This window comes from Typha angustifolia, chromosome 12, assembly GCF_048772165.1.
Source record: "Typha angustifolia cultivar Huaian chromosome 12, ASM4877216v1, whole genome shotgun sequence".
Taxonomy (NCBI): Eukaryota; Viridiplantae; Streptophyta; class Magnoliopsida; order Poales; family Typhaceae; genus Typha; species Typha angustifolia.
The window spans coordinates 7314205-7326462 of record NC_133250.1 but is presented as its reverse complement, the minus strand read 5'-3'; the positions used below and the strand labels follow the sequence as shown (position 1 = coordinate 7326462).

Sequence of the window (12258 nt, the reverse complement as noted above, 5' to 3'; positions counted from 1 at the left end):
CTCGGTTACACCCCTACTTCTGCCTCCTTATCCGATTTAAAAGCCCACTCCCTTTCTCTTAGACGACGAGAGCCATGGCTTTGTTCCTCCCGTCCTCGTCTTCTACGCTCTTCCTCTCGCTTCCTCCCCATCGACCGCTACCCAAATCGACGTACGCCTTCTCCCACTCCTCCTCCGCCGCCGCCGCCGCCGCCGCCGCATCCTCATCCTCCCGTCCTCTCTACGTCCAAGCCCTTCCCTTGAATTTTGCGGGCTCCGTCGTCGAGTCGGGCGCCGGGGCGGGCGCCGTCGAGGAGAAGAAGGAGCCGCATTGCCCAGCGGGGCTCCGCCAGTACGAGACGATGGCCGTGCTCCGGCCCGACATATCCGAGGACGAGCGCCTCGCCCTCGTCCAGAGATACGAGGAGGTGATGTCCATTGTTTTTCCTCCATGCTCTTCTCATCCCTCTCTATCTCTTCTGAATTCGCCCTAATTACGAGAAAGGGCTCTTCTTTGTTTATGATATGCTGCTTAGGTTGGATCCGGAATTGGAGCCTATTAGGTTGGCCAGAACATAGGATTAAAGAAAACCGAGAATTTGGATCTTGAACGTTAGTAATGCACAACATATGCATGATGTGGTTCATCAATTTATTATAAGCAGTTGGAAGAGAGATGCCTGTTAGTCTCAGTTATGCCACCCACCCCTTTCACCAAGTTAGAAGCACTAGACGCCTGTTTGTATTTCTAGTTTTGCTTCCAAATTCTTATCACTTATGCACTGTTATTAATGTTACATTGGTGTGACTGAGGCTTTGTTGTTGCTCCCAAATTCACTTACTCTTTGGTAGCACAGCCATCCTTAATAAAAGAACCTTGCCCACATATCATTTGTTTAGACATTTGAGTTTAGACATTATTGGTCAGAAGATATAACATCGAAAATTAAAGAAGATATTGGCTAACTTAGTATGATAATCCAAAATGTGCTAATTTATATCTGAACTTATACTTTTCTTAATTGTATTATTGTCATATTTGTACATAGTTTTCTCAAAATGCAAGAGGAAAAAGTAACACAATTCCATTTCTTCTTTGAAGCACGCATATTTATCCAAGCATATTTTGAAGAAACTCAAGTGTAGATTTACAATTTTGATTGTTTGTGGCTACAGTATCTCTTGTTAGTTGAGCTGCAAAAGTGGTGAAATTGTTCATCCTATTTTAAAAACAATAACTGAGTCATAAGTTTTTTTCTGTTGTAGCCTAGCATGTTTGGCTTCAAAGTAGATATAAAGATATATCAGTGGATATTATATAGGTGTAATTTGTAGAGAAAGGAAAAAGCCTTGGAGTATTGAGAGAGTGCCATGTAGAGGAAACTTAGCTTACCAGGATATCCATTGCACCTTCTTTCGCCGTTTTCAAAGTTTATTGAAGATTTAGATTTCATCAGCTCTTTTGTCATGTCAGTTAATTCTGCTGCTTGTTGCAGTTGCTCGTTGCCGGGGGCGGGATGTACATTGAAGTGTTCAACCGAGGAGTCATCCCGCTAGCATATAGCATCAAGAAAAAGAACAAGGCAGGAGAAACCAACACATACTTAGATGGAATATACCTCCTCTTTACATACTTCACCAGACCAGAATCTATTGATGTCCTTGAATCCAGGCTCAGTGCTGATGATGATGTTGTCCGGTCATCCAGTCTGAAGATTCGAAAGCGGAAATACTAGAATCTTTTCGCATGCATGCAAACTCTTTTTCTTTTTCCTTAAATTGCAAATTTTTATTATTATGAAGTTGTAAGAACATAGTCTTGAGGTTATGCAGAATCTGTTCATTAAAATAGTCTTGGAGGCAGCTTTACGAGTTCCTGTTTGTTATGCTTTTGTAAGTATGTATAATATCTGTAATAAACATAGGAAGTGAGCCTGTACCTATATTGTGTATATATAAAGTTCCATGATCAATTGACCATGCTATTTGCTTCTTTTGATATTATGAAAGAGCAAATTAATACTCTATTTATATGGAGAGAAGAGGAGAAAATAAGATAAGAAAAATATTTTCTCTCATTTGGAGAGAAATTTTAGGAGAGAAACAGAGCTCTCCATAAGTGGAGAAAAATAAAGAAAGGAATAGAAAAACAAAATTTTTGTATCCCTTTTAACTGTTCTCTTTGTATATCCGAATAAGATGAAAGAAAATTATTTTCTCTTATCTTCTCTATCTTACCTTCTTTTTTTCTCCTATTTTGGTCATAAAAGAACGAAAAAGAAATATAAAAAAGCAAGAGTTATGCATTAAGCTTATGATTTAGCATTTACCTCATGAAACCATCACTTTGTTTTTATGGCATATTTGCAAATTGATATATATATATATATATATATTTTTTTTTTTTTGTTACTTTTGTAATAGTACATCTTGTTAATTCATAAAACTCTTAGTTTTCTTCAATAAATTCACTTGGTCTCATCTCCCATAAGCTTCTCTTAGACTTGCTTGTATGGCTTAAACCTCACAGTAATAGCTAAATCCCCTATTGTTAGTTTAGCTGCCACTTAAAGAAGGTGATCATTCTCATCTTGAATGTTGAATCTAGCTCCGCCTGGTAGTCTCCTTCCTTGAAGGACCCATCAACATTAATTTTAACCTACCTAGATGGCTGTTTTCAACTCACTTTTATAGTAAAATTCTCATGTCGCACCAAATCCACATGGTCCTTCATATAATCTCAAGCTAACATAACTACCTTCCTAGCCATAGCTTTTGTTGTCGAGTGTTTGCTATGAAATATTCTTAAATTTCATTCCTTCCAAATCCCGCAAATCATGGCCGTTATAGTTAATTTAATCGTGGTGTTAGTCCACTGGTTAGAATCTCACTTTTGAGTCAATCGATCTGGTTCAACCAAAATACTTTGGCCCCTAATTGTCTTGATCAGCTCTATAGGAGCAAGCCCAAATATCTAATATAAACTGGCAAACATAAAAGAGATGCACACTCTTTTTGCAAAAAGCCCATGTATTTTGCAATTGTCATTTAGCCCACAATTCAGTCCAAAGAGGTGTGTGGTCATGTCATGACCTAGTTTCAGAAAAGCTTTCACACAAATGCTTTAATGCGAGGCGCAATAGTCATTTTTAGAGCTTAGCTCATCCAGCCTAAGCCTAGGTTTTGTTTTCTTTTAAGAGTTTTGTAGATGGACTTTGTTGTTGCCTCGCCATTTAACTCTAAGGCCCACACCCACAGATCTTTTCTAATTGTGGTGATATTTTTATGTTCTTTTTGAAGCCTGTGCACCGCATTTCAAGGTTCCATGTGCCATTTGTTAGAAGAGTTGCAACTAGGGAGCATTTCGTGAAGTTATTCATATTCATCATGCATGGATGGCAACTAAATGGGATTGCTAACACCTTAGCCTCCTCTAACACCCATGTTCCACATATGTCAATGCTCTTACAAAACCCTCCCTCAAGTTGGTGGCGACTTGGCAAAGAACCCTCCAAAGCCAAGAAGACTTTGACGCATGCTTGGCATCCCATAGGTTGAGATATCTATATTTTTTTCCTTACAATGCTTCCCCACAGTATTGCTTGACCATGTAAAATATTGAGAATGTGTTTACCTAGGAGAGCTCTCTTTGCTGTCTAGAGGTAACAAAAATCCATCTCTTTTTCCTTTTTGGGTCTAACTAAAGTTTCCTAGCTAAGAAAGTGTATTCCTTATCGGTTCTCACCCTTCTCCCAGATGAATGACTATACAACCTGCATGACGTCGTCGATGATTGAGTCCATCCAGTAATATGGGATGACAGTAAGCATGAATTGAACTAGGGTGATTCTCCCAGCTAAAGATGGAGTATTACGCTTCCAACCGGCAAGTTTTTGATGTACTATGTCCAGTAGCTTGTGCTGTCCAACCATCGATATGCGATGTTTCGAGATCTTCACTCTAAGGTACATAAAAAGCATTGTGACTTGCTTAAGATGTAATTGATCATAGAGCTCTTTCTTGTCATCTTCATACAGTCATGGTAGGAGAAAAAGATTCAACTTCTCAATGTTTACTTTCTACTTTATCAGCTTAGAATATTAGTTCAAGGCTTCGACAACACCTCTACATTCTCCCTAGTAGTCCTTACCACTAGTAGTAGATTGTTGGTGTAAAGAAGATGGACAATTGACTCCATATTTTTTTGATAGCCCTCTAGCACTCTAGCTTCTACCTTGGAATTCAAGATGGAAGTTAAAACTTGAGAGCATCGTATAAACAAGTAAGGTGACAATATGTCACCTTACTGAAGGCCTTGGTATGACAAAATCAATCCGTCGGTGTGACGTTGATGATGATCCTAAATTGAGGTGATTCAATATATGCACAGATCTAGCTGATTGAATCAGCTGAGAGGTTCAAAGCTTCAAACATCCGCATCACCGCCTCCCAAGAGAGGCGATCATATGCCTTCTTTATGTCCATCTTAGCCAACATCATTGAGGCAGCGGTCCAATCGTTCATTAGCGAGTGTGCAAGCTCTTAAGCAATGAAGGTGTTATCCTGATGGATTTGCCCACCATGAACACTAATTGCTCTTGCTTGATGAGTTTGCTAGGGAGTGGTTTCAACCTTGTTATAAGAACCTTTGCAATCACATTATAAGTCGTGTTACACAGCGTTATAGGTCTAAAATCTTTGATTGCAGTTGGGTTCTCTTTTTGTGATATTAGGGTAATGAAAGTCTCCTACCATGCTAAAAAAATGCAAGCACAATCTTATAGAGATGTGTTCTACTGGACTCCCAATAGATTATGTAGACTTCCACGTACAAGTCGTCTGAGCCTAGAGTCTTCCCACAAGGTAAGCTCCAGACAGCCACACGAACTTCCTCAATTGTGATAGGGATGGTTAGATTAAGAGCTTTACTATCAGTTAACGCCAAGAGTGTAGGAAGAAGGTGCCAATTTCTATGCATCGTGTGTTTAAAATCTAGCAGGCCCCACAGCTCTTGGTTATGTTTTTGGAAGCAGCTTCTTATCACCTCATGGTCAGCCACCCAGTATCCTTCCGCGCTCATCACGCTAGTAATATTTCTATGTCTTCTTATAGTCGCTATCGGGTGGTAGAATTTGTTGTTCATATCATTTTCTTTGACCCATTAAATCTAAGACTAATGTAAGCATTTTAAATTTATCAGCCTACTCAAGGCATGCTTCTTATTCTAAAGGCTACAGAGGAGAATCTCATCTTCTCAGCTTAACCCAGCCACCACATCTTTCTTCTTCGAGACCTCAACTACCTAATGCATCACCTTCAGCTTCCTTTTCACCGACCCAACATAATTTTTGCTCCACTCCCGTAATGCCTTTCTGCATTACCTTAACCTTGTGTGTAAAGGCAGCCATTGGTCCTGTGACTGCCTACACTCCAAATTTGCTTTAAAATTTTTTTGCACTGTTCATAATCTATCCACAACCATTTGAAGTAGAATGTAGCTCACCTAGCCGTAACTGCACCAAACAATGGTAATGGTACATGATCTGAGTTGGAGCGATCCAAATATATTACCCTGTTGTGGTAATAGGTGCTGAGCACCGAGTGTTCGCCAAATCTCTATCTAACCTAACCTAGATGTGATCTTCGTCCGACCTATTATTGCACCACGTGAAGAGAATTTGGTTAAACCCTAAATCACAAAGGTCAATCTGCTCCAAAAAATCTCGAAGGGCTTTGGCCTTAGGCCCAAGAGTTACCCCACAACATTTCTTGTCGTGGATAGTGAGGTAAGAGTAAAAATTCCCCACCACCAATCATGGAAGATAAGTCAAGGCTATTTTTGTTAACTCCCTCCAGAGTTTGCATTATTCCAAAAGATTGTTACTGGCATAGACTACTGCCATCATCTACTTTGGCACATCTGGTGGATAGATGAACATATAAATTGCATATATGGATCTAGCAACAACATCCACCCAACCTACTTTGGCACACCACATAAGCAAGACACCTCCCAAGCTCTAATAGCAGGAATACAAAATTAGGGCAACTAGCATCCCATAGTATTAGCCATCATGTAACCTCTATCCTAGATTGCATATATAGATTGTTACTGGCATAGACTACTGCCATCATCTACTTTGGCACATCTGGTGGATAGATGAACATATAAATTGCATATATGGATCTAGCAACAACATCCACCCAACCTACTTTGGCACACCACATAAGCAAGACACCTCCCAAGCTCTAATAGCAGGAATACAAAATTAGGGCAACTAGCATCCCATAGTATTAGCCATCATGTAACCTCTATCCTAGATTGCATATATAGATTGTTACTGGCATAGACTACTGCCATCATCTACTTTGGCACATCTGGTGGATAGATGAACATATAAATTACATATATGGATCTAGCAACAACATCCACCCAACCTACTTTGGCACACCACATAAGCAAGACACCTCCCAAGCTCTAATAGCAGGAATACAAAATTAGGGCAACTAGCATCTCATAGTATTAGCCATCATGTAACCTCTATCCTAGTCCATGTGGGTCTCTACTAGAAGATCTAGCTTGTGTTTTTTTGTGAAGGTCATGACAACGGTTTAGATTCTCTTTCTTCAAAGCTCCTTGACAATTCCATATGACGCTCTTGATCATTAATAATATGTAGATGGAAATGGAGGACTTTGCTATTCCTTCCCCCCCCCCCCCTCTTCAGGGATGGCTAGTCTTTTTCTTAGATAACATCCTCCTCCATCTTCTCTAGCTCTGATGTCAGTATTATAACCGCTAGAGTGAGGTCCTTAGATTAGTCGTGCACCAACTGCTCCACACGACTCCTTTGTGTCTCTATTTGGATATTGCATTTAAGTAATACCATGTTTGAGTGTGTTCCTTCATAGGCTCTAGCTATACCCTAGAAGGAGGGCCAATCCTGATGGATGCAAAACCTTCAATGACCATTTCTTTTAGGTAAACTTTTGTAATGGAAAGGGTCATCATTTTAAAGTTTTTTTTATAGCTTTAGCATAAGCTCAGTTCCCTCCTCAACTACTTCCTTCCCTGTAGTGAAAGGTGAATCCACTTATCGAGGTAGTCGTCGTCTAGGAGGTTGACACATTGCCTCTTAGGCCTAGAATGGCCTTTTCCCCATCTTGTCGGGCATATTATTCATTTTTGTCATTCCTAACATTAGTGTTAGCCATAGAATTTAATGCTGCTCGTAAAGAGTTTTGGTCTTGGTCAACTTCTTTACCCTTTGTTTGGTTACCTTTCTAGTGTAAAGGAATGTTACAATTACCCTCGAGAAAAATGATTTTGATCCGAGTTGTAGCACTCGATAAAAATTATCGTGAAACTTTTAAAAACAATAGAAATCGATTTAACCGTTGCAATGATATGAGATTCATATATGTTATTCCTCTGAAAATTATAAATCCAACGCCTTTAGAATCTTATCGATTGAATTGGTATATCAAAATATATAATAGAAATACTGACCAAAGGGTCAGAGGTGGCGGAATGGACGTAGATGATGAAAATTGGTGATGTGTGTAAGGTTAGAGTTATAAAAGTGGAAGATGGCTATGATGGATGAGTTGGTATCTTGAACAAGTTGAAGGGGTAGAAGAGGGCTTTCAAGTGGACTTGGTCATCGGAGTGAGGTGGGAGAAGCAACGGAGGTATAAACTTGACTGTGAGTTGAATCTCAGAATGGGTATCAAGGGCGAGATAAGAGGAATGAGAAAGTTGGCTCAAGCCTAGATGTAAAACAAATGCCAAATATTCAATAATTCCAAAGTGATACAAACTTGGTCGGATTGGATCCATTCATGGCATATTGGACTCAATAGATTGAGTCTATTTATCTTATTTGCTTTTATAGTGTAGCGAGAGCACAAATAGATTAAAAATTATTAGTTAGCTAAATCTATTCTGCACAGTTATGAAAAAATATTCACAGAATATTCATTAGATATCCAAATAATATAAAACCACCAGGATAGAATCAAACGTCCTAATCTAGAATTTTCATATTCAGAGCTTTCTTAGGTTCGAACTCTACGACAAAATGAAGAACTGTTTCGAGCTAGATAAGGAAAACTAATTTAACTAAGTTATATTTATCTTTAATGTAAGCCCTTAAAGTCAAATCCTAGTTTATAAGTTTGCACTGTGGTATAATATAGGGTTATAAGCCTGCATTGTTGTATAATATGAGGTTATAAGCCATTATTGTGGAAAAAAAAATATGGGCTTAATATATTTTTTTATTTTTACAGTATTTACTAGTTCGAAAAAAAATAAAATCTCTAACAGTAGGTGAGATAACTACTATTTAAAAGAAGTGAGATGAGGAAAAAAAAAAACTAAACTATAGCTGAGACGATCGATATTTAATAGAAGAGATAGTGGAGATAGAGAATCTCAACGAAATAATGTATAATTAAATATTGTCCAATCTAAGGGTAAAATAATAATGGTAGATTGTTATTAAGTTATTTTTAAAAGTTGTATGGAATAAGATGAAAGAGAATGATGAATTACTATACTAGAATAATGTAAGATGTTGTTTAATTATTACACCAAAATAAAGAGGCTTATTCTAGAATAAGCTTACTCTTATTAATTTTTCTTTTATCATTCATGATCCCGAAGGTTAGATATGGGCTGGATAAAAGGCCAATCATTCCTAGTTACAGAGATACTTAGGCCCCATCGAGTTTTTAGCTACCTAATCTAGACTTCAAACCATATGTGTCACCGAACAATTGTTCTGAACCAAATGCTGCCGAGACCTGCTCTAAGCCGTTGTGCTGCCGAGCTATTCCTCCAGGTTAACCGTACTGTCAAGCCATCAATCGAATCGAGCCAAGACACTAAATAATTTCTCCATAATATTATATAGGGTTGGAGAGTTGAACCTATGACCTCATCGGTTATGGGGAAGTACTTATCAACTCTACTAAAATTAGTTTAATAGTTTATAGATTAAAAGAGGAGCAACAAAGCTGCTGCTTGGATGAGTATATATGGGAGGATGTCAACTGTGTAAGATGGGTAGCAAAACCTCCCTGCCGGATTATTTTGAAATTAATCTCCGACAGCATTGGGATATTTATATCAGAAAAAGGAAACATATGTGACGATTTTTTTTTTTTTGATGTCAAGGAGCTGTTTCCAGCTATGTATTATTATGCTACCGACCCATTAGCTGCGTCGGAAGCAATGAGATTACGGAACTCTTGGGGGGCAAGTCCTAATCGGTTGTAACAACTAGAACCGGAGGACACACTGGCCCTAGCCGCTGCCCAGTCAGCAACAACATTACATTCTCTCCCTACGTGTACAAACCTAGCTTCCAAACATTCCTTTCCTAGCCTAAGGCATTCATGCACCATGTTCTTGATGCGCCAAGGACTGTTCTCCACGCTTTGCAGGCATTTGATAGCCTCCTGGCAGTCTGACTCTATGACCACTCTCCATTCTCTACAGGCCACCCTCAAACCCAGCCGTATCGCCCATTATCTGTTTCCAGCACCGAGCTGCCCGGGCACGGTTCCAACACTGCCTGAATAAAGTCACCATTATCGTCTCGGAAGATCGTCGCTGCACCACCTTGGCTCGCTCCCGTCGAAAACGCCCCATCTGTGTTAACTTTTATCCACCCTTGCTAAGGTGGTTCCCACCTCTTACTGCTTCTTTTCCTCTTCAGCTGCCCTTCCTTTCTGGTCTGACTGTGCTCTTTAGCTAAAGCTACTGCTCTTCTCACCACTACTTGCTCTGGCATCTTCTTCTCTCCGAAAGCAGCCGCATTCCTCTGTCTCCAAATTGACCACAGGGTGCAAGCAATCAGTCCTTTAATCTTCAAGTCTTCCTCCTTGTTCATATCCCATCCTCTCACTATCCAGTCCTGGTCCATCAAAGCGCTCTCGATCCCTTCGCTGTCACTTAGTAACTGCCACACCTCCAGGCTGTATCTGCATGCAAATAATAGATGGACTGCTGTCTCTCGAAACAGCCTGCACATGACACATCTATTGTCGTTTCCAACGTGGATGTACTGGAGGTAGGCTTTCATTGGAAGCCTGCCTCAGAGCAATTTCCAGCAGAAGATTCTGATTCTCGGGGCCACCGGTAGCTGCCAGAGAGTCTTCCACCCTTCCCATTGGTGCTCTCGCTTAGGCTGCATGGAGGTGTAGATAGCCTTAACTGAAGGTATACCCCTTGGGTGCGGCCACCAGATCCACCTATCCTCAATGGTGGCTACACCCATGGGGAAGGTAGATATCTCATAGGCCATGTTCGAACCCACCTCCCTGTAGAGTCTCTCTGTGGTCCAGTGATGATTGCCAATGATGTCCGCCACCATCAGATTGTCCACCAGTAGGGACTCGGCTATCTCCCTGGGCTGTCTACTCCACGGGACCTCATGAGTCCAGGGGTCATAGGCAGCTCTCGTGTTTCTGCCATAACCAACCAACACCCGACATCCCATCTTTAGTTGGTTAGCTGTGCGATTTAGAGCCTTCCACACCCAAGATGTATTGGAAGAGGCCTTAGTCTCCCACGGGTGTAGGCTTCCGTATTTAGCATGCATGAGTTTAACCCAGGGCACCTGTTCCTTGTTGAGAACCTTGAAGACCAGCTTACCGAGATGTGCTATTCTTGTATCTGTAAGCCTTCTAACCCCAAGTCCCCCCTGCCACTTAGTAGTTGTGACCTGATCCCAGTTTATCAGGTGCTACCCGCGGCCGTTGCTGTTTTTCCAAAGGAAGGCACGTGCTTTTTTGTTCATCTCCTCCAGAACAGCGTCCGGTAGCCAGGTACTACCCATCCAATATGCCGGTATCGCCATTAACATTGCATTGATCAAGGTTAGCTTGCCGGCTTGGGAGAGTAGTTTCCTTTTCCAGCCTGCTAGTCTCTTGTCGATGCGCTCCACCATGGTTTGGTGCTCCTTCACCTTCAACCTCTTACTCGAGATTAGTACTCCGAGGTATTTGAATGGCATGGCAGCCACCTTCAATCCAAGCCTATCGCTGAGTTGTTTGCTGGCGTCTACTCCACATCTGGGTGGCAGGTAAATCTCCGACTTGCCAAAGTTAACTCTTTGGTTGGTGATCTTCCCATATTGGTTTAGGCTTTCCGGGATGCTCTGGGCGTTACCAACGGAGGCCTTGGTCATCAGAAGTAGATCATCTACGTACAGCAGGTGAGACAACTGGACATCTCCCACCCTGTATCCCTACAGCTGCCCTGTGTCCACTTTCTCGTTTAGTATCCTCGATAGTATTTGGGTGACTATAATGAAGAGGTAGGGTGATAGTGGATCCCCTTGTCGAAGTCCACTATATGGTGTAATCCAGTTTGTTAGGTTCCCGTTGATGAGCAGCGCAAAGCGAGGAGACGAGATGCACACATACACCCATCTGCACCACTTCGGCGGGAAACTCATCCGTTGGAGCGACCCTACGACCGCCGACCAACTGACTCAATCGTATGCCTTTTCGATGTCCATCTTGATCATCATGGTAGCCTGCCCACCTTTTTCAGAAGCCATGGAATGAGCCACTTATTGCGTCGCTAGGGTGTTGTCGGCGATGCTTCTCCCGGCGACAAACGTCGCTTGTTCTGGGCCTATGAGTTTGGGAAGCACTGCTTTGAGTCGGCTAACCATGACCTTGGCAAGGATCTTATACACCACATTGCACAATGCAATGGGTCTATAGTCAGCCACCATGGTAGGGTGCTCCTTCTTTGGTATAAGCGTTATGAAAGTTTCTCCCCAAGATCTCGTCATGGTCGTAGAGGTAAAGAAATGGCTAATGGCCTGTCATAGGCTCTCCCCTATAGTTTCCCAATACTTGATGTATACTTCCGCCTGCATCCCATCCAAGCTAGGCGCCTTGCCCCTCGATAGTTTCCACACAGCCTCTTTGATTTCCTCCGGCGTGACTGGCCTAACCAGCTCTTCAGCTTCTGCAGCTGTGATGCATGGTAGCATGGGCCACTCTTGACTATTATGGCTATGCTCGTCCTCCGTGCCCCATAGCTTTTGGTAAAAGGCAGTAAATGCTTGACAGACTTTCTACTGGGTCCTGCATCCATCTTTCACCCTCACCCATTATTCCCGGTATCTAGTTGCGCTGCCTTCTAATGGTTGCAGATATGTGGAAAAATTTTATGTTACAATCCCCTTCAATCGCCCACCTGAGGCGAGATCGCTGCAACCACTTGATGTTGAGCTGCCGGTTGAGAGCAGCTTG

The 12258-nt window shown here is 41.5% G+C and overlaps 2 protein-coding genes across 2 annotated transcripts; one reads left to right on the top strand and one right to left on the bottom strand.

The window, feature by feature from the left end:
• Positions 1 to 37: 37 nt before the first annotated feature.
• LOC140771915 (small ribosomal subunit protein bS6c alpha-like) lies at positions 38 to 1952 on the top strand. Its single transcript, XM_073113744.1, has 2 exons — positions 38 to 407; positions 1476 to 1952. Exons 1-2 carry the CDS (start codon positions 75 to 77, stop codon positions 1713 to 1715), a joined length of 573 nt encoding a protein of 190 aa, XP_072969845.1. The 5' UTR covers positions 38 to 74; the 3' UTR covers positions 1716 to 1952.
• A 7710-nt stretch (positions 1953 to 9662) lies between these two features.
• LOC140772046 (uncharacterized) lies at positions 9663 to 10487 on the bottom strand. The gene is made up of 2 exons (XM_073113933.1): positions 10150 to 10487; positions 9663 to 10077 (listed from the first exon to the last, which is right to left on the bottom strand). Exons 1-2 carry the CDS (start codon positions 10485 to 10487, stop codon positions 9663 to 9665), a joined length of 753 nt encoding a protein of 250 aa, XP_072970034.1.
• Positions 10488 to 12258: the final 1771 nt, after the last annotated feature.